The 20,078-nt window shown below is 40.1% G+C and overlaps 1 protein-coding gene and 1 long non-coding RNA gene across 3 annotated transcripts in view; one reads left to right on the top strand and one right to left on the bottom strand.

The window, feature by feature from the left end:
- The first annotated feature begins 721 nt into the window (after positions 1–721).
- On the top strand, positions 722–13,962 carry LOC136004999 (uncharacterized). 2 transcript variants are annotated; one of them, XR_010608655.1, is made up of 4 exons: positions 722–1,882; positions 4,067–5,466; positions 7,350–10,137; positions 11,436–13,962. It is a non-coding gene; the product is annotated as an uncharacterized LOC136004999 (long non-coding RNA). The 2 variants fall into 2 exon arrangements; XR_010608656.1 differs by lacking the exon at positions 11,436–13,962 and having other exon boundaries at positions 7,350–7,497; positions 8,991–11,109.
- The window catches only part of CAMK4 (calcium/calmodulin dependent protein kinase IV), a 136,902-nt gene continuing 127,190 nt past the window's right edge, over positions 10,367–20,078 (bottom strand). The window contains exons 9-11 of the mRNA XM_065662072.1: positions 16,367–16,493; positions 14,124–14,276; positions 10,367–11,971 (exon numbers count right to left, since the gene is read on the bottom strand). Coding sequence (XP_065518144.1) covers positions 11,807–11,971; positions 14,124–14,276; positions 16,367–16,493 — 445 coding nt within the window. The 3' untranslated portion in view covers positions 10,367–11,806. The remainder of the gene's footprint in view (positions 11,972–14,123; positions 14,277–16,366; positions 16,494–20,078) is intronic.

Genomic DNA, 20,078 nt, shown 5'->3' with positions numbered 1-20,078 from the left:
GAAAACTGTACGTACAGGATTTTATCAAAGCTTAAATTCTAAAAATACATACAGGGTTTCTGTTATGACCCCATGATTTCTATGGAAGAACTTTACCATCTTTTTCTTAGTGTAACCTAACTTTTAGCATGTTTAAGAAATGGTTTATTAAACCATCAAAACTAAGTTAATCCAAACCACATGAGCATGTAGCACCTTGCAATTACAGATGTACATTAAGGTTATAAATTGTGCTGCAGCATGTATTTGGACATGTATTAGCACCTGCAGAAACAAAAGAAGAAAATGCTTGTATCTTGTGCAGAACCTTTGCTTGTTTGTTGTACTAAGCCTGCGTAAGGGCAGGAGAGTTCTGTAGCATTTGACTTCGGAGCAAAGGGTTGCAGCCCTCTTCTGTCACTGAGGAAAGGAGCTGTGACCTCTGAGATACAGCACGCTCTTGCAGGGCGTGTCATGTCACTCTTTGCAAAGTGGGGTAGGAATAGGTATAGAGGCCACTTCTGATCCTCAGAAAATTACTAAGGACATTAATTAAAATAATTAAAAAAAATAGTGATGTTTAAACCCATTTCTTGGTGAAAGAGAATATTAAGATGGCAGAGATAATAATAAATCTCTACCAAATATTAAATGTCTAGGAAAGTATATACCCTGAAGTCCTAAACCACAATTTAAACTTTGCGCCTTCTTCAGTCCTCACTGAGCTGTGTTGGTGACTCAGTTTTACAGCACAGATAGGGCCTGATTATTGTGGGGTTAACCTTCCTCAGGATTGTGCCACTAGCAGGGAGAAAACAGGCACAGATCATAACAGCACATGACAGGAGATACCTGTGCGTATTTCACAGCTGACCCGTACAAGAAGAGATAATCACAACTGGGTTAAGGTGACCCAAATCCCAATGCATTAGCCGGAACTGTCTCTTCCAAAGTGATTTTAAAAAATTGCTCTGTCAGTGGGTCAACTCAGTATGACTACCTGATGATCCTTGTGAGGATGGGAGGTATGGACCCAGAGGCAGAGTACAAGCTGGATCATTTATTGCAAAGGTTACACGATATTTATATGCTTCCAAGCAATTAGCGAAGCACATCTGTGTTTGCCTTACAGTTACATCAGGTGAAAGGTCTATCTGATTTTCTTATTGACATCGTATTTCCAGTTCCAACATCCTTGTTCCTTGCCAGTTCCAACATCTTCCAAGTACCAGTCAGGGACGGGTCACTCTTAATTGCCTGCTGTAGGTCCTCCTTCCCATGGTCTCTGACAGTTCCTCAAAAATGTTTCGTTGATACAGGCAATGCAGATGGAGCTATTAAGTCAGTCACTGGGCAAAGTGTAATCAGAAACTGACCTTGCTCAGGCCTTGCGTGGACCAGTTTGGCTGTGCCCTCGGTGCCTGGCAGAAGGCATTTCCTGAGCTCTGTACCAGGGCCTGCTGAAATGCCTGCCGGCAAACACCCAGATCTGAGGCAAGTTATGACCCTGGAGAGCAAATTACCATCCTAAGTAAGATTCCCTGACTTTCTTAGGAAATCAGGTCTATTTCAGTGCTGCTTTTAATTTGGGTTCCAGTCAAGGCAGCATTACAGCTAGGGTGTAACTAATTCAAACTCCAAGGCTCACGGGGTGCAGGGCAATACTTAAAGGGGTGTCTCAGAGCAGCTGTAAACATGACTACTTTGTTACCTGGATGTGCAGTACAACCTCTCCTTGTCTGTATGCCTAACAGGATTTTGGGCTCCATAATTTGGAGGAAGACGGAAAGAAATTGCAGCATTGCTGTTCACCGGAATATGAAGGATGTCCCCACAAACCAGCAAACCTTTAAGCAAACCTTCCCCGGGCACAGGGGCAGCCTGTACAACCCTGTACAGTAAGGTTGTACAGCCCACTTTTTCTGTATTTCACCACTAACAACAGATTTAGTTTATTATCCAAACTGCTAAATTTTTTGAGGGAAAAAGAGAAGGAGAAATGCTATGCCAAGCTGGAATTAATTCAAGACTGGTATATAAACAGATAACAATCCATCATTACATCTCCCTGTAATGATGACTATTGTTCCTTAATTGATGCTGATGTTGTGGTTTAAACAAAAGTCATCCATAAATCACACAGTCGCTCTGTCACGCACCCCCTTCTTGCCCTCCCCCTACTCCTGGAGGAGAACTGAAAAGAACGCAACTCCCATGGGTTGAGATAAGAACAGTTTAGTAACTAAGGTATAACACAAATCACTACTGCTACCACCAATAATAATTATGATAAATGAAATAATGAGAGGAAAGAATACAACACCTCAAGCCAACCAATAACTCGCCCCACTCCCCACAGCCGAGCACCAATCGATACCTCATCCAAGCCCGCAGTTCACTAGTGCTTCCGGGCAACTCTCGGTTACATCCTTGGCATGACGTACTGTGGTATGGAATACCTCTTTGGTCAGCTTGGGTCAGGTGTCCTGTCTCTGCTTCCTCCCGGCTTCCCCTCCTCCCTGGCAGAGCATGAGGCTCAGAAAGTCCTTGGCCAGACCAAACATTTGAGCAGCGACTAAAAACTTTGGTGTTATCAACACTGTTCCCAGGCTGAAAGTGAAAACGCAGTGCTGCACCAGCTACCAAGAAGGAGAAAAATAACTGCTACTGCTGAACCCAGGATAGCTGAGCATTAGCTGTCAGCAAATAACAGATGTAAGCATTTCTAGATTTACTAGTTTATTTAGCATCAGATCAATCATGCAAGCCACTTATTAAACTTGTAGGCTTCCTACCATCAAAGCATATTCTCACAGCTTATTAGCATTTCCATGCAAGCAAACAAGCAGGTACCTTGGTCCCAAATACAATACACTGAAATTACAAAACTTTCAGTATCTTCTGATTAAAATTTCTCTCTGGTTCATCTGCAGAGTATCATAAAGGTTACTGCACAAACAGGCTTAGTCTGAAGTAAAGGTGTACAGTTAAACAAACAGTCCATAAACTTCTATTTAGTGGTTAACATTTTTGCTAGTACAAGAAAACAGTGTTGACAATACAGGATTTCTTGCACATTAAGCAGGAAAAGAAGGAGTCAGGTACACAGGACACAGAGCTAACTTGAGAAAGTCTAATAGATAGCTGACTTTTTTCATTTTATTAGGAGTCCAGCCACCCTTTCTCTGAGATCAATGAGTTTCTGTAACAGGCTGATAAAATACTTCGTGTTTTATAGCCAGTTCTATAGCACCATTTGTCTGTTTGTCTCAGAAGCATCAGCATATATTCTAACCCTGCAGCATATACTCTTGAATTAACAGAAGCACGAAATTCCCTGTTTATGGTCTAGTCCTCATCCAGCCTCAAAGCCAAGAGCCGCCAGGTGTCTTCAAACCAAGGCTAAGCCAGGCACAAGCCCTTAATGTATCACATTTCTTCAGGTTAAAACCAGCTTAAGGTGTTTCTGTGTGTCTGGAGCAGCCAGACATACTCTGCTTGGTGCCTGTCAGGCTTGCAAGGGCATGATGATATACCTCCTTGGGACTAAAAAACTACTTTCCCAGGTGAGGTAGACACAGTAACTTGTCCCTGCTTTCACTCGCTTGCAAGCTGGATCGGCCATCCTTGGTGTCTGAAAGACCATCCCATGTATCTTAGTTTTAGGGATTAGGGTCCACCCTCCATCTTTCCTTGTCCCTGAGTACTTAATCACTTCAGAGATAATCTCACAAGCACAGGCATCTCAACACTGTGTATTCTGATAAAAAAAATAAAACCCAAACCAAACCAAACCAACCAGCCAAACAAATAAACAAACAACTCTCCCAAACAAAAACTAACGATCAGCCAAAGCACAAAATAATTTCCCTTATGGAACATTAAATTAAATTTCTGGTATTTAATCAGAAGGATTATCATAACTCCTCATGAAGATATGGTGTGAAGAAGGAAGTGGTTCTCATTGTGCATAATAGCTTTCAGACACAGCTGGGGGTAGCTGTCAGCAGTTAAGTTGTTTAACTGTTCTTGTTTCTAAATACCTCCAGTAAAAAGTCTCTCAGTTTTAATCCCTTTTTTCCTGCAGCCAAAATGGTGAAGATTTGGGCAGAGCAAACAAGGAACCCGCCACCACAATGGGGGCAGTAGGTTGGTGATGGCAACTAGCCTAGGACCCTTTGCAGGGTCCCATGGATCACTGTCGTTCCCATGTAAGATAGCTTCTCAGGAAGGACACTGCTGCTGCAGGATTTAGAAAATCCTTCAAAGGTATGTTTTTCTAAATATGCATACAGTCCATATTTGTCTCAATATGCATACAGTTTGCTCCATTAAATGTTTCTTGACAAACTCCCATTTGCCACTAAAGACTAATCCAGGCCTCATAGCAAGCTGAGGAAGAGACTGGGGCCATATTAATGGTACAAACAAAACAGCTTTGATGTCTTACAAATGAAAAGTGGGGTCAATGGGGAGGTTTCTCCACCTAGAGGAGGCTGGTACTGGATACATTTGCGCTGCTTTCATAAATGAGAGAAGGTGATGTCTGGAAAACAACAAAAATCAGGAACCTGAGACCTTGGAGGAAATGCTCATAGACAATTTTTACCTTATTCCCAAGCTAGGCAAATCTAAGAAACTCTCTTTGGTGTGCTCAATAGTAAAATCCCCTGGTGTTTTTGTGGTGGGTATTTACTGTTTAGTGGTACTTATGGATTCATGATGACAGTTATGCTTGTTCATGTAAAGTTAGCATCTGTAAGTAGCACAATCATGCCTTGGGATCTGCTTTTTCCTAGATAACCCTGGTTCTTGCAGGTATGATAGCTATAAATTCTCGCGGTGCAACACAGCTATTTGGAGCTAACATTTTGAGAGTTTTGTTGTTAATATCTGTAAAAACTGCCTTACTCTGAAAAGATCCTCTCACACTGGTGCCTTTATTACTGGGACTAAGCCAAATGATTTAAATGTGCCTAATCATTTTGGTTAACCTCAAGCAGAAGTGCAAGATGGAATTTATCAGCAACAGCTAAGGTATTTGGCTCTTCAACAGACACAGATCTTTGCACTGTAGTTGTCACACACCCTGTTTGGTTAGTTAAGTATGGTAATTTGATCAGGTAATTTGATAAGATCAGGTAATTTGATATGATCAGGTAGTTTGATCACCGGACATTTGCAAAGCCTGCAGCTCTGGCTTGTCCAGAAAGGAGAGAAATAATTCCTTGGGTAGGATTAAAATCACATTACCTCATCACAACTAGTGTGGTGCCCAACACTATTTCTTTGACAGGGGTTGGACGACAGCTTCCCCAAGGGCTGCATTTTTAAGGGCATGGGTGAAAAACTGTTGACATTGTGCACAATTAATTTAAATTTGTTAGATTAATGAAAAAGCTTTCTTTCAGAAGTAGCTCAAAAGTACATGTCAGATGATCCTGAGGGCTGATATGGCAAAGCAGACCCCTATGCATAGTTCTGTGGGTGAGTAAATATAGCTCTGTGACTACTGGAGCATATTGACTCTGGTATAGATCGCGTGCCACCTGCAGCTCTAAATCATGTCCAATGGCTTGTCTCAGCTTTTGAGTTACCAGAGTAACTGCCTAAGGTCTATGATACAGTAATTTCAATAACAAGAGCCATCGCAGATCCACCCAGTGTAGGTATAAGAATTATAGTCTTTTTTACTCTTTGATAGACTTTCCCTGTGTGTACATATGCAGAAACAATGATTGGCTCCACCCAGTTCTGTGTTATAAAGCAGATCATAATTTACAGTTCCAGACAACAAATAGGCCTAAAGTGTCATGAGCAGACTTCACCGTTTCTGCTGCCAACAAACGCACTAACTGGCAATGCTGTAAAAAATAGGATACTAAGTATATCAACTGGTATTACGTAAATGATACCAAGGAGATCACTGATCATAGCGCACACAATATTTTTGAGAGTTCCTAAGCCTGATGTGCTGCTTTGGACTGACCAAAACCACATCTTCACCATGGAAGGAAAAGGATGCCATTGACAAAGCATCTTCCTGGTGCTGAGGAGCAGAGCCTGGCATGGCGCTGCTCTTGTGCTACTTTGCTTTTAATCCCTTACCTCCAGCGTTAGCAGCTCGTACCGCCAAAAGCCTCTACAGCAGCCCAGGTGCCTTAATTTTCTTTTGGGAGCCAAACTCCAGGAGCTGAATTCTTTTCTGGTTCTGCACTGCATTTGTCGCAAAGCACCAGGCTATTTTTGTCAGCCAGGTACAGACTCTTGAGAAAGGAAACAAAAGGTGCCAGAAAACAGCATGAGTCTAAGAAATGGGGAGGGAAAATGGAAGCACTTCTCCCTGGGTAATATAACTGGTAATGACAAATTACACCAAGGGTGGCTCACAGAAGAATATATTTATGCTTGAACAGTAAAACCCAAACTCTTCGGGCACAAACAAGAAAAAGAGCAGGAGCGAGACCATCTGACAGACACAAGGGCAACAGCAAATTTGTCAGGGCAGCGCAGCTGCAACCTGCCGAGCGTCAGATGGCTCTTCTTGCACTGACTGGCAGCTGTCAGCTGGGCTTGGGTGCCCAACAGGGTCCAGGGACAGGAAAAAAGATGAAGCATAACAGGGAAGAAAACCGACAAGCCATGAATGCGTATTAACTCTTGCTCTTGAAACAAAGATGCTCTGTTTCCTTTAAGCTTTGCTTATTGCCACATAACACTCTGGCATGCTGCAATTTCTTAGTCAGAGAGAAAAAAGTATCTGATACTATGGAAGGAGCTCTGTGCTACTTAGTAGGAGCAGTCACATGCTCTTTAATATACCTTGGCCAGTTCACACCTTCCTGATATACAAGGAAAAGGTTAGTCACTTCTTGGTCACACGTGCTGTGGATGGAGCATGGCTGGGCAGGGGCCTCTGGCGTGGTTTAGGGCAGCTCTAACCCATCACAAAATGCTGTGCTGGTGTTGTCACCACACTTTTGTCCATGTCCTGAGCATGCGAAATGACAAGGGCACTGAAACACTCTTTTTCCAGCTGCATCTTGCTATGAAGGAGCCAGAGCTAGGGAAAACTCTGTGCCATCTGTATTTATTAATCTTTCATATCTTAATATCCATTACACTGAATTTCATCCAGTGATGGTCCATGTACACAAGTATGTTAAACACTGTAGTTTCAGTTCCAGCTGAGTAATGCTGGCAAAGGGCAAAAGACAGCCTAAAAGGCTATTGTGACTGTTAGCGCAGACATGGCTTATACAGACTGCTCAGCAGTCTCTGCATCTCTTTTGATGAATTTATATACTTGTGTGTGCATGTACATATATATATATTTTAATATGTATCTATAATTTTATTGATAATTTCAGAACTGTGCCACTTCGACTATTCTGTTCCATTCCTGTTTCTGTACTATGCCTATCCCCACAGTATTTGAATGCTTTTCAATAACGACCATATCCATGACTGCGTTGTTCTCTGTTCCACTCTAGAGGGATAGAAGAGCATGCAGTGCAGGTACTTTTTTATTTTGCCTTTGATGGAATGTTAGTTATATACATGTACATTGTTACGTTCTTATATAAGTTAGAAGATTTACAATCCACGGCATGCTCTCCATATTTGCACTGACCCTCCATCAATCTTCACTGAATTACTCTTGCCTGAACTTTTATGTCCCAGACATAAAGCAATTTTTTGCTTATGCAGAGAATCTAGAGTCTTGTAAGTAAAAGTTTATACATGTTCTGGAGCTAACATCTTTTCAGGTATAACTATACTACATAATTATTTTATTCCTACTTTTCCCTTTTTCATTCCTTATCATTGTATTTTCTTCTTATTTGGCAATGCAGCTGGTGGGTTTCAATAGTTACAACATGACTTTGCACAGGGGCTTAGCAGGAAAGCTAAACTTCTCTATACATAAGCAAAATTAACTCACTACTGTGAGAGTACTGTGTATGTTGTAACTGAAGTTACTCTGAAAGGGAGCAAAGGACATTCTTTGACTTATTGTTTTTTTATAAAGTAACTTTAAAGATGTTCAGAACTGTCTGTTTACCTTTACTATCTTCCGGACTTGCTTGTATCCCTGCCACTGTGCTCTCGGTCTCATTGTGTGTCTTGCTTGGCTAGTTTCATTTCTGCTTTTCTCCCATATAAGATTTTTTTTGTTACTTGAATGACATGCCTACATAAGCTATACACTTGTGAGCGGAGCAGCAGCAAGGTAGACTCAGCCACAAAAACCTGAGTTCCTCACCAGGAGAAATATACAGCCTCAACAGAAGCCAGGGGTCAATGCACTGAGCTGGGACTCATGAGTGCTCACTCTGTGAGGACACAGCATACAAGACACCACGCAAGGATAAGCCGAAGTCCTCCATCCTACAGTTTCGTATGCCGCTCTTAAAAACAATCCCAAGAGCTGCACAGCAGGGCTCTAAGTTACAGTGTTTCCCAGGCTGAGGGACAGTTGCCAGTTGTTATTTGGAAATTAGTGTTTATTCTCAAGAGTCCTCCTGCATTTTGGTGCTTAGCGGATGCTGCTATCCATCTCGTAAGTTGAACGCTGGCAACTCCTAGCAATTTTTTCCCTTTCCCTGCCACTGGACTGCAGGACATGCAGTGCTGTCCTCACTTTCCCATAGCTGCCTCTGTGTTTCACTGGCAGAAGGATCATTATTTTGTCATTGCCAAGGCCCAGCTGCCAATGAGCCACAGCCTGAGACTCCCTGCTGATCTAAGCCACTTCCAGAAACTTTCTGGTTGTCACTTCTATGCTGCTCTATCACCACGTGGCTTTTCAGAGCTCATTGAGGCATTAAGTCCTTCCAAGGGGGATGCTAGGCAGTTTTTGTCACTCTCTGCATGGCCAACAGACTGATCGCTTGTGGGACCAGAGCCCTTACTACCCTTATTCTGAAGCACATGCTGTATCATAAACTTTTGCCTTGATGCTCTTTTGCATTCAGAAGTTTGATTATGGTGTATCTGCATCTTTACAGCATGCTTCCACAGCGCGAAGTCCAAACAAGCCAGTACAATCACCGTGTCATCCACAAAATTGCAAATAAAAGTGTCTGAAATGACTGGAAATCTGTTCTATTTTAGAGCAAAACTTCCTGAGCTTGTAAAAAACTCTGTTGTGCAAAGGCAGGACATGGTTAGCCATTTAAAAGCCATTGGATCCTCAGCCTAGACCTCAAATATTCAATTGGCTAGAGCTACACTCTCTCTCTGAAGGAAAAGTTTTGCTAAGTTCGAAGACTTCCAAAAGTTGGCAAGGTTCTCCCTTTTGTGCTTGAAAGACTTCGCTAATATGTTGAGCATTTTAAAAACTTAAACCTTAAGATTTCAACAGAAAAGATCATCAGTAATATTTTACCTAGTTTATAACTACATATAAGCAACTGATTTATAACTACGTATATGGAACTGGTCCACCTCCAGTAGTTTTTGAGTGTGTTTGTATTTTTCAACCACAGTAAGACAGATACTGGTGTTGAACTCCCAAGTCTGAATTATGGCAGACGCCTCCAGGATGTGATTTTTCATACAAAAATGATGCATGTTAACAGTTCTTTCTTCAGTTACATGCGTACACCCTCGCATTGCTCTTCCTTCTCTACGATACTGTCACACTTAAAGCAGACATACTACTTTACTGTGTCACGTACTGGCAATTCATTCAGCACAGACATCCGGATTGTTTTATATTGAGCATAATAAATAAAAACTAAGCAAGAACAAGTGAAATCCCAGAGCACAAGACTGAGCTGCCTCCAAGACCATGCTGTCACAGAGAGGTCTTAAGCTGCACGGCATCAGTTCATAGTTATGATATACTATTTTATAATTTGGCAAAGAATAACCTCAAGAATCAGCTGGGCTACTTTTCAGTTCAACAAACTGTGCCTTAGGCAGAAATAATTATGCACAAGCACTCACAGATATGCACACAATGACTGTGCAGCCAGCTTGATTTCTGCAGATTAGAAACAACTACCCAAAACCAAGGAGGAAACGTTACAGAAATCCAGCCTCTCCCATCAAACCTCCCCACTGACTGAATTCAGATGGCTTCGCCATTGTAACAGGAGGAGGAAAGTTGTGCCTGAGAAATGTGTTCATCCTGCAGTCACCTCCCAGGAGGTAAGAAAGGGAATAAAAAGTGAGATAAGTCGGTGTACCATCATCTTTTCCAAAGTGATTAGTCTGACTACTTGTTTCCAAGGGAAAACCTCCAGAAGTGTCTTACTGGCCTATTTATAGCTGCCATTCCCCCAACAGCTGTTTCATCTGACTTCAAAGTGTTGGATTCCCTTGATTATATTTTATTTATCAAGCCTACTATATGAATAACTTCATATTACCCTTTAATTTCACCAGGAAATGTACCTACTGAATGTTTTATTAATGACTTTTTTTCAGTAGCTGATACATTTTTCAAGGCAAACTGTGCAAAGCCTAGCAACATAAAAATGAAAAAAAAGCAAAAAGAGGAATGTTGACTTGTAGTAGGATGTTACGTAGCTATCAGTATTAAAAAGTTTAACTAACACAAATGACATTCTTGGACATCAACTTCTTTTTTACATTTCTGTAATATATCAATAACATCACAAAATTCACATGCTGTCAAAGTGATAACAAACAAATGTAAATGGTCATATATACTGATGCATGTTAGTTTTTCAATTTCTATTAGTTATGCTCAACAAAAGAATCAAGATACCTGAAAAGCTTGACCCTAATTTTACAAGATGATTCATGCACATCACAGCTTTTAACTTAAGACAGAGGAGCTCTGATGGGTGTAAGATCTGTGCTGGTGGATCACTTTACAGGAGGGGTCCTTTGTTAGGAAAACTGGACTAATTGTTCTGACAAGTGGAAACTGGTTATTCATGAGGTTAAACGATCTGGGAAGCAACTAGATTATACTGCTTGCTCCCAGAGCTTGTATAAGAGTGTTTCTCCAGAGCAAAATCATTGGGTTGAGGAATAGCTTCCTTTAAGCATTTATAACTTGTATTATATCAGGTTGTTCCCTTAGGCCCTATAAAAATGTCTTTTATCTGCACAGTTTAGAAATTAATGAATAAATATAATGGTTCAAATTTGCATCTACGCTAATCCTCTTTTAGTCTATTGTTTTGTTTAGCTATACTAGAGAACGAAATGGCAGAAATCTGAATAATTTTGGTTGTCATTAAAATACTGTATATAAATAGGAAAAGTCAGGATAAGGCATTCTCAACACAAGCTTGAGGAATGTACATCTTCATGCTTAGTGGAGCTAACATTTCAATTTCTTCTCAGAAGTAGTGGAATGTTTTTTGCATATTGATCCCCAAATGCTTTTTCAATTTTAAAGATAAAAAGCATTATTTCATACGTCAGTTTTAAAAGCATTGTCATGGTATTTCCTTCCGTTTTGTCTGCTGCAGGATTATGAATCTGGAAGGAAGCAGTTCACGACATACAGAAGACAAATTAAGTAGTATTTAATTTCAAATGCTATCTAGAGACACTGGATACATGTATATGAAGTATATGCATTATGGTAGGTAGTTATTCATCCCCATGATTTTACCTGCCGGTATTACTGCAAATAACACTGTTTTCATAACATGCCTTATGGAACTGTTTACTATTTTCATAATCAGTAACATGCATCTAAGGTAGGATTACCAGCCAGTGTATTTGGCACTCTTAAGCAGAACCAGAGAGACCAAGCCTATGAATCTCTCTTGCTGAATGACAAGTAAGCTGGTGTATGTAATGACAGATTTCAGCTGAAACAAGGAAGCATGTTGACCTAAGACATTTCTTCTGGAGGTGCTTCTGCTTCCTGAATAGATTTCTCTTCAGGTTTGCTGTCATGGATGGGAGACAGGTTACGGCTGGGCTTGTTGTTGTCGTGTGTGCTGTGACTGCTGGCACTGCCGAGGCGAGTTGATGCCACCACAGCTTTTACTGCAGCCTGAGAAAGAGAGGATCAAGTAAACATTCCTTAAAGGACTTAGTCTGTCAGCACTGCAATATTTGCATCATCCTGTTCGGGAACATAACTGTGTTTAGTCTTCATGGTAATGTCATGTTTGGATACCTCCCTGGGCCTCGACAGATTTAGAAGGCCATCTGGAGTACTGGATTAAGGCATAAGGCCAGGTTGGACAAAGCCTTGGATGACATGGTTTAGTGTGAGGTGTCCCTGCCCATGGCATGGGGGTTGGAACTAGATGATCTTAAGATCCTTTCCAACCCTAACTATTCTATGATTCTATTGATGATTCTATAAAATTGCTGCATTGACATGATTACAAGTTGGCCAACATGAACAGAATTTTTTTTCAACTTCACATGCTGCATTTGTTTTTAGGCACTACTTCATATTTCCCTTGTTGAAGTTACATGGCAAAAAGAAAGCTACCTTCTGTCATAGTAATAACAGTATTGCCATTAATTATTCCACAGTTCAGAAAGGAAAATAATATATCACTATTTACTGTCATTTATGCCAAGCACAATGGTGTAGAGCATACAGGCAATTTCATATGCACGTGTATATATACACACACTAGGGACAAACTCTTCCATATAAAATGTCACAAAATTAAGTCATATATTAAGCCCTTGCCTTGAAGAATTTTATTGCCTAAAAAAACCCCGAACATACAGAGGCTTGGACCAGAAATACTGATCTCTGTTTATGACAACTCTGTGCATCAAACAAAAAATCTTATTGGGCGTCAAAGGTGTAAAAACATACAGAATCAAAATCAAAATCAAAAAAGTGCAGAAAGGGCATGAATTTGTCTGTGACTTCCTGGGTGGTGAATGTAACAGCTTACACAGAATTAATTAGATTTATGATTCTGCTCATGCTCTGAAATAATTTTGACATAAAAATGTTGCATGGCATCTTCAGTGAATAAAGAGGAGACATACTGTAAGGCTACAGAAATCTTCTTGAATAGAATATGTTCTGCATGGGGAAAGTGTCACTGTGAAATATATCTACAGAGTCTGAGACCTTGGTAAATGACAAACCTTTATTCTTTGCTCTGTACAGATTCCCTGTCACCATTCCCTAGTAATACGGAAAAATGAGCAAAACCAAAGTTAAGGGTCATTTTTTCTGGATTTTGTTTTTTGTGGGTTTTTTGTTTGGTTTTTTTTTCCATAGGAGTTACAAAGCTCTCAGATGAGATGTGTTTTACTGTTATTCCCAAGGGCTACAATGACAGCTTCAGTGTGATAATTCCTGTGCTGAAGTCTGTCCCTGCAAGTCTGTCCCAAGCAGACACAACTGAAGAAGAGATTAGAGGAGGAAGAAGTTTCCCAATGTTGTGTCAGTTAGATGCCCAGCTGCCTGCTATTTTCACCTAAAAATGTTTCCCTGCTTCTTCCTGTAGTAGATACGTAGACTAGAGGGTAAAGGAGCATAATGGTGACTCAGAGCCTAATGTTATCTTCAGCACATATCCCACCTGCACTCCTGCCTTGCAGCACCTCATTTCCAGATGAAAGAATGCTATTGCACATTTGCTGTCAGAGGTACCGGCAAATGCATATATTGGGCCTGTTAATCTCAATCCACACATTTTATGGACCTGCATGTCTGAAATGCTAATTCTAGATCATATAAAAGCTTAAGCTTGTGCTTTGTGTTGATTCGTATAGAAATTGAGGGTGGTTTACAGACCAAAATAAACTGTAGTAGACTAAATATCTTCCAGAATTATGGATGCTCATGAAGAAAACACTCAGAACTGTGCTCTTTCTGGTCAGTAGTTTAAAGGTGTGTAAGCAGTACAGGACAGACAGATGGACAGAAGGAAGGAAGAAGGGAAGAAAGAAAGAAAGAAAAGAAAAAAGTAGGCAATTACAAAAGCTGTGTGCATGCTCAGCAGTTCTGTCTGTGTAGACGAGTTTTCAATCAACTTCACACATTTTGTTTTGCTGCAGACATCAACTAAATCAGCTTCAACTTCTTAATCTTCATTAGTCAAATAAAAAACTTCCATAACTCTATAGAATGTTGTCTTGAAAAGCGTGCAAGGTTTCTGCAAGGCTACTGATCTAACTGCATGGTTTTATGGCAAAATTAGAAACCATATCCAGAGACTTGCCTTAAGTTTACGCCGGGCATTGAATTCTTGAAGTTTCTTTTGTGCATTGTCCATATGTGCAAAGTTTGCTGCCTTCCCTGTGACCCATGGGTGCTGCAAAGCCTGTAGAGTGGTAAGACGTTTCTTGGGGTCTAAAACAATCAACTTTTTAACCTGCATCACAAGGAAGATAAACAGAAGACTATTAAACTTCATTTATTTTTGTCAAACTTTACAGTCTGGGGCTTTGGTCTTGGTTTGGAAAGCATCTTATAATGTGATTCTAAGAGGCCAACAACAATTTGTATGCAGGTCTTTTCATCTATTTTGTTTCTGGCATTCTTGGTCCTCCATAAATAATATCTAAGGCAGCCAATAAAGGGGAAGAGAAAACTGATCAACTGGCTACCAACATTTGTAAAAGTATGTACCAATGTGGCCTGCATCCGCTACAGGTATGTTTGTCTGAATTGTCACATAAACCCTAAAAGATTCTCAGAATACCCTCAGACAAGCAGTTCTCTTAGCAGTGTCTCCACTTTTACATCTGGACAAGGTTTAAAGTGAATTTGAAAGTTTAAATTCTAGTGAATGCAACTCATGCAGGCTTGTGCCATGCAGTCACTGCTAGATACTTAACAAATGGTTCTTTCAGTCGCTGTAAAACATCATGTAACAAAAAGTACTGTACAATTATTACTCTTAGCTGACTCTGAAACTAATGGTGTTTATGCCATTCTTTCTGTTACCAAGACCAGGGAAGCTGCACCTCTCCAAACGCAGCAGTAGGAACAATAGGAATGTTGAATGGGAACGTGAGAACAGCCTAGGGCACATGTACCTCTGGGAGTGGAATTGTACAAACTGCTGCGTATAAGTGTGTCCAGCCAAGAAGGATTTCATGGGTTTTGCTGGACAAGTGGTGTTTTAAAAAACAGAAGGGTGAGAATGGAATAAAGAAGTACACAGGGGTATTAAGCAGAGCCCCATTTCTGCCACTCTCAGTACTCCACACTCTGTTGAAGCAGAGCGCGAGTGATGCCACAGGGTTGCACCACTGCATTGTGGCCACGTATAAAGGGAGGACTCACTTGAGGGCTCTCTGAAATTTCCCCACAAAAAGCTTTTAAAGAAATATGGTACCCTGAAGTAGGTGCAGGAAAACTGGCATCATGATGCTGTGTATCCACAGAAGAGGTCAAGTTAAGGAGATCGCTTCAATCAAACACTCTATAACTGCCCAGAACACGGGTTTTGAGAGCCATGGACATCATCCTTATCTACAAGTTGCTGTAGTGTTCAAACCTGGAACTCTGAACTTTAGCAAAATGGTAGGCACCAGTTTGGACCAAAGCTCTCTGCATACAATGAATGAGCAGCTTTGCTGCATGTGCTGTTTATCTGGGTTTTGATGACACAACAGTAAATAATGGTTTTTTGACCTCAGAAAAACTTCACACCTAATACAACAACTAAAAAGTATTTTGAACTTCTATAGTTTTTCAATTTGAGGCATTCTGATGTACTTTAAAAACTTTTGTGACACAGTTTGTATAAGCAATATGGAACTGAGCACTTGTTTCTTCAATGCTAATGAAATAACTGAATTGTGCAAGTTAAATTCGACTAAAAATCAAACCCAAGAATACCTCTCTGCAGGTCAATGCCTCCTGGATCCAATTTGATTTATCCAGTAATAAAAGCACAAGGTGCAGGTAGCACGCCAGCCCTTGCATTTTGCTAATGGACCATGTTTAAAAGTAATCAGTCTTTCCTTATCTACTGAGAGAAAGCTTAAATGGACAGAAAAATGCTGTGAGGAAAAGTAGCATGAGCGGAGCTTCACTCCTTTTATATTCTTCCTCCAAGTTTCAGACTTGAAAACTGCACAAAATACAGGACTTTTATCTTTGTTCCCCCGAAGTTGGTTGCCTTGCAAAGACTGACAAAGCACCTCAGAGGTAGCCTGAAGGGCAGGCATACATGAACACTGTGACTGCGGCCTACAGTCTGTGGATTAGATCACATAAATACCTGAACATCCATGGGTTTGAGTGCAAAATTTCAGCACTGGTCTAACAGGGGATATATCACAGCACTATCATATACCAGAAATAAGAAGAAAAGCAAGGAGCCATCGGTACAATTAATTAACAAATCACTCTGCCTCCACCCAAAAATGGACTCCTTTTCTCAGTGGAAATAATACCATCCAAATACATATCAGCAAAGATACTCTGAAGTCTTATTTTTGCTTTACTTACTAAATCCTTGGCATTCAGAGACACATCATCCCACCAGGGGGACACAAAGTCATATTCACAGTTCAGGATTCTCTTAAACATGTACTGATCTCCCCTTTCATCATAAAACGGTTCAAATCCACAAAGTCTGCAAGGGTGAAAAAGAAAGAAATATTTCAAACATTACTTAGTCTTAGGTTGTTAGAAACAGTTTCTAGTATTATCTTTCCCTACTTCATGTCGTGTACACCACTTTGGGAAACCAGACATGGAACTAATTCTACAAAGCATGGTATAAAATGGTCATAAGCATTCATAAGCACTGGGAAAGGCTGATCAAACTGTAAATTTTCTGTTTTCACATGTCTGTAATTGGAACTTTCAATACAGGGAGTTGCTATCTATTTACCTTCTAGATTTTATAGCAGCTCTTTGCTCTGCTGCTCTCAGGCTGAGCTACCTTAGACTATTTTATCATTCATCAGTCTGAAACCTTTGCTCATTCCTGCCATCTTCTGTGGGCCTTCTCTAGTGTATGACTCTTTGAAGTGAGTGCAAACACCATTCATCATGGGCACACCATAGAGTTGCGAATTAATGTAATGATGTTTTCTATTTTAATCTACATTTCTTTGCTAAAATCCTTGGTTGTTTGTAAGCACAGATATGTCATAGAGCAATTATCAGAAACCCTGTAGCTCTTCCCTGAAGGATAAGAATTAGCGGAGGAACTATATTTTACCTGTGAATTTAGAAGTTTTTAGATTTCCTGGACTGCTTTTTAATTATGTTCATCACTGTTCAGTCATCCTATCATCCACAAAATTTAAAAACCCTCAGCAGGTTTTGATAATCAGCTCTCATCTTTACTTAGGTAACCTATATATTACCAAGAAATTTTGTAATCTCACTATGGCTGTATTTATGAATATATTGAATAATACAGACCCCAAAAAAATCCACACTGATGGCCCTGTGGAAAGTGAGCTCACAGAAGTGATTTCCATTTATATAATGAAATTTCTTTTTTATTGCTTCATTGCATTTTAATCATGCCTGGACACATAATCAGATGTTTAACAATTAATTTCCTATTCAATTAATAGTACTCTGAGCTGAATGGGAAGTCTATCTGCTACTCTGCCTTCAGAAAATGCAATAAACAATGATATTGTGGAAGGAAAGCAACAGCACACCATGAAGAATCTAGAAAATGTAACCTTCCATTTTAAGTTGGTTTTATATTTTGAAACCCAATCAGTGGGATTCCTATCTTGAAAAAGGAGACTGATGTAAAAGGAAGAAATGTTCCTTTGGGAGTGGTGTGTAGCCACAGATGGAACAGCTGCATCACTATGCACTGCTGAAGAGGAAAAAACTTCCACCATAAGCACATTCTGAGCACGTTATTAATTTCCAAGTCTGGCAGAGATAGATAAAAACAGAAGGATCCAACCTCCAAACACTGTGTGCTTAAGTGGGTGGGAGGTGGTCACAGTCCCTCTGCTGCTCCCCATCCTGTTTCCTGGCCTTTCTCACCACCACTTCTGAGCTTGGTTCAGGTCAGCTCCTTGTTCCTACGGAGCACCTTTGCTGAGTTTGTTGAGTGTGTTGGGCCTCTAATTGGTTAAGCTAAAGCTGTCTTCTAGGTACCAGGTAACTGATGACCTACAGTAAGATCATGTTTAAGGCCTGTTGAGACTGTGTTGGAAGCCTTGTAAGTGATTCTCTCTTTGCTCCCGAAAATATTTTCATCGTAACTCACTACTATCACCTACTGTTATTAACATTTTTGTTTCAGCAGACAGATATTTAGCTGCATGACAAATTAGCTGAATAAAACTAAAGGTGCCATTTCAAATTAGAAAAATGAAGCCAGGGTAAGAGCTAGTGCGGCTGCTCTTCATTTAATTTTATTTTGAAATTCTGTTGTATTATGATGATTAATTTTGAAATATTAAATGAAGAAAAAATGGTGCAAAAAACTTCAAAAACAATTAGAAATAACTAGGTAGTATTTTTTGTCCTTTTAAGTAAGTTAATAAAAAATCACCCTGAATTAGTGTGATAGAACTATCACACTAGCAGCCTCAAGCTGTGTCTAGTTGATTCTACTATTCTATGAACAAGATCTACAATTAAGAAAAAATAGTTAACAGATCATTATATGCAGTTAGACAAAGGTTGTAAATAGGTAGGGATAACTGCACATATTTATGCTAGATTTGAGAGTGGTCAAACACTGGAGGAGGTTGACCAAAGACACTGCAGACCCACCGTCCTTGGAGGGGTTCAAGACTTCACTGAACATGGACCTGAGCAATTGGACTAGATGACCTTTAGAGATCCCTTCCAACTTTGACGGTGAATAGCAGTGAATAGCAGTGAAATCCACGTGATTTTGACTACAGGCACAGCCTCTCTGTTGACGACTATCTGCATCTCAGATGTGTAGTAGCTGCATGTATTTCTAACCTGCTGCAGAATACAAAAGGACTGGTCCTCTTTGCTGTTAAAAGTATAAATGTAGCTTCTCTAGAATTATAACAGCTATCATCAATAAGTCTTCACAGAATCAACTCAGTTGGAAACACCTTTAAGATCAAGTCCAACCATTACCCAGTACTGCCAAGTCTACCACCAAACCATGTCACCGAGGGCCTCATCTACATGCATTTTGAAAACTTCCAGGGACAGTGACTCTACCACTGGACAGGCAGCCTGTTCCAGTGCCTGACCACCCTTTCAGTGAAGAAATTCTTCCTAATATCAAGTCTAAACCTCTCCTGGCACAGCAGTGATCGTTTAGTCACTGAGTAACTAGGCAAGCCCAAAGCTTAATCAAGGTATCTTTGTAAAGGGACATCAAAAGGCACCTCTTCAATCTCAGGGACAGCCCTGCTGGCAAATTTCATAGCTCTGTGCTATGCATGGACCGGAGAACTGATGAGAAATGATCACCTGCCAATATCTGAGATGTGACCTACTAAAGACTTGAGCCAGGCTTTGAGACAAATGTTCACATTTTAAAAGTAGCAGATAACAAAATGGCAGAAATAATATTAGCCTATTATTTATAGGCACTCAAATGGAGAGCTGATTTACAGAACAAAATATGTTTTCTGATACTAAACTATAGTGTCTTCAGTGTATATATATCCTTACAAGTACTTTTAGTATAAACCCTAGAAAATACAATTCTTTCTTTACAAAACATAAAGAAAAATAATTGTATTATTTCACACTATACTTGCTGGACATAGCTAATGAGTCCTAGAAGTGGAAAGAAAATGGTTGGAATGTGTAAAATCCTCTGCATCTTTAAGGTGCACCTGTAAAATCCCATTTTCTTCCCATAAAAGGCATCATGCAAGTATTACATACAACCACACAATCCAGCTTAGCATTGGTGCTTCCAAGGGAATCGATTAAGTTATTAACTCCTATTAAGAGAAGGGTCAATACATCAGATACATTTTTTCATCCTCAGTACTCTTCCTTTGATAGATTCCATCGATAGAATAAAATAATTGTAATGCAAGTGGCTACCTTTACTGCTTGAAAATTTTCTGTAGTTGCAACTTCAACTGTTTAAAATATGTGTGGCCAGCATCACTAACAGCCCACTGTCAGCAGGGTCTCTGATTACCTCGTCAGAAGCAGAACACTTCAACATCAGTCATTTAACTCATTGGACTGATTTGCAGACAAAGCCCAGGACTGCTCCCTGCTT

This window comes from Lathamus discolor, chromosome Z (assembly GCF_037157495.1).
Source record: "Lathamus discolor isolate bLatDis1 chromosome Z, bLatDis1.hap1, whole genome shotgun sequence".
NCBI lineage: Eukaryota > Metazoa > Chordata > Aves > Psittaciformes > Psittacidae > Lathamus > Lathamus discolor.
The sequence above is the reverse complement of the archived record's forward strand: the minus strand, read 5'-3'. Positions and strand labels throughout refer to the sequence as shown.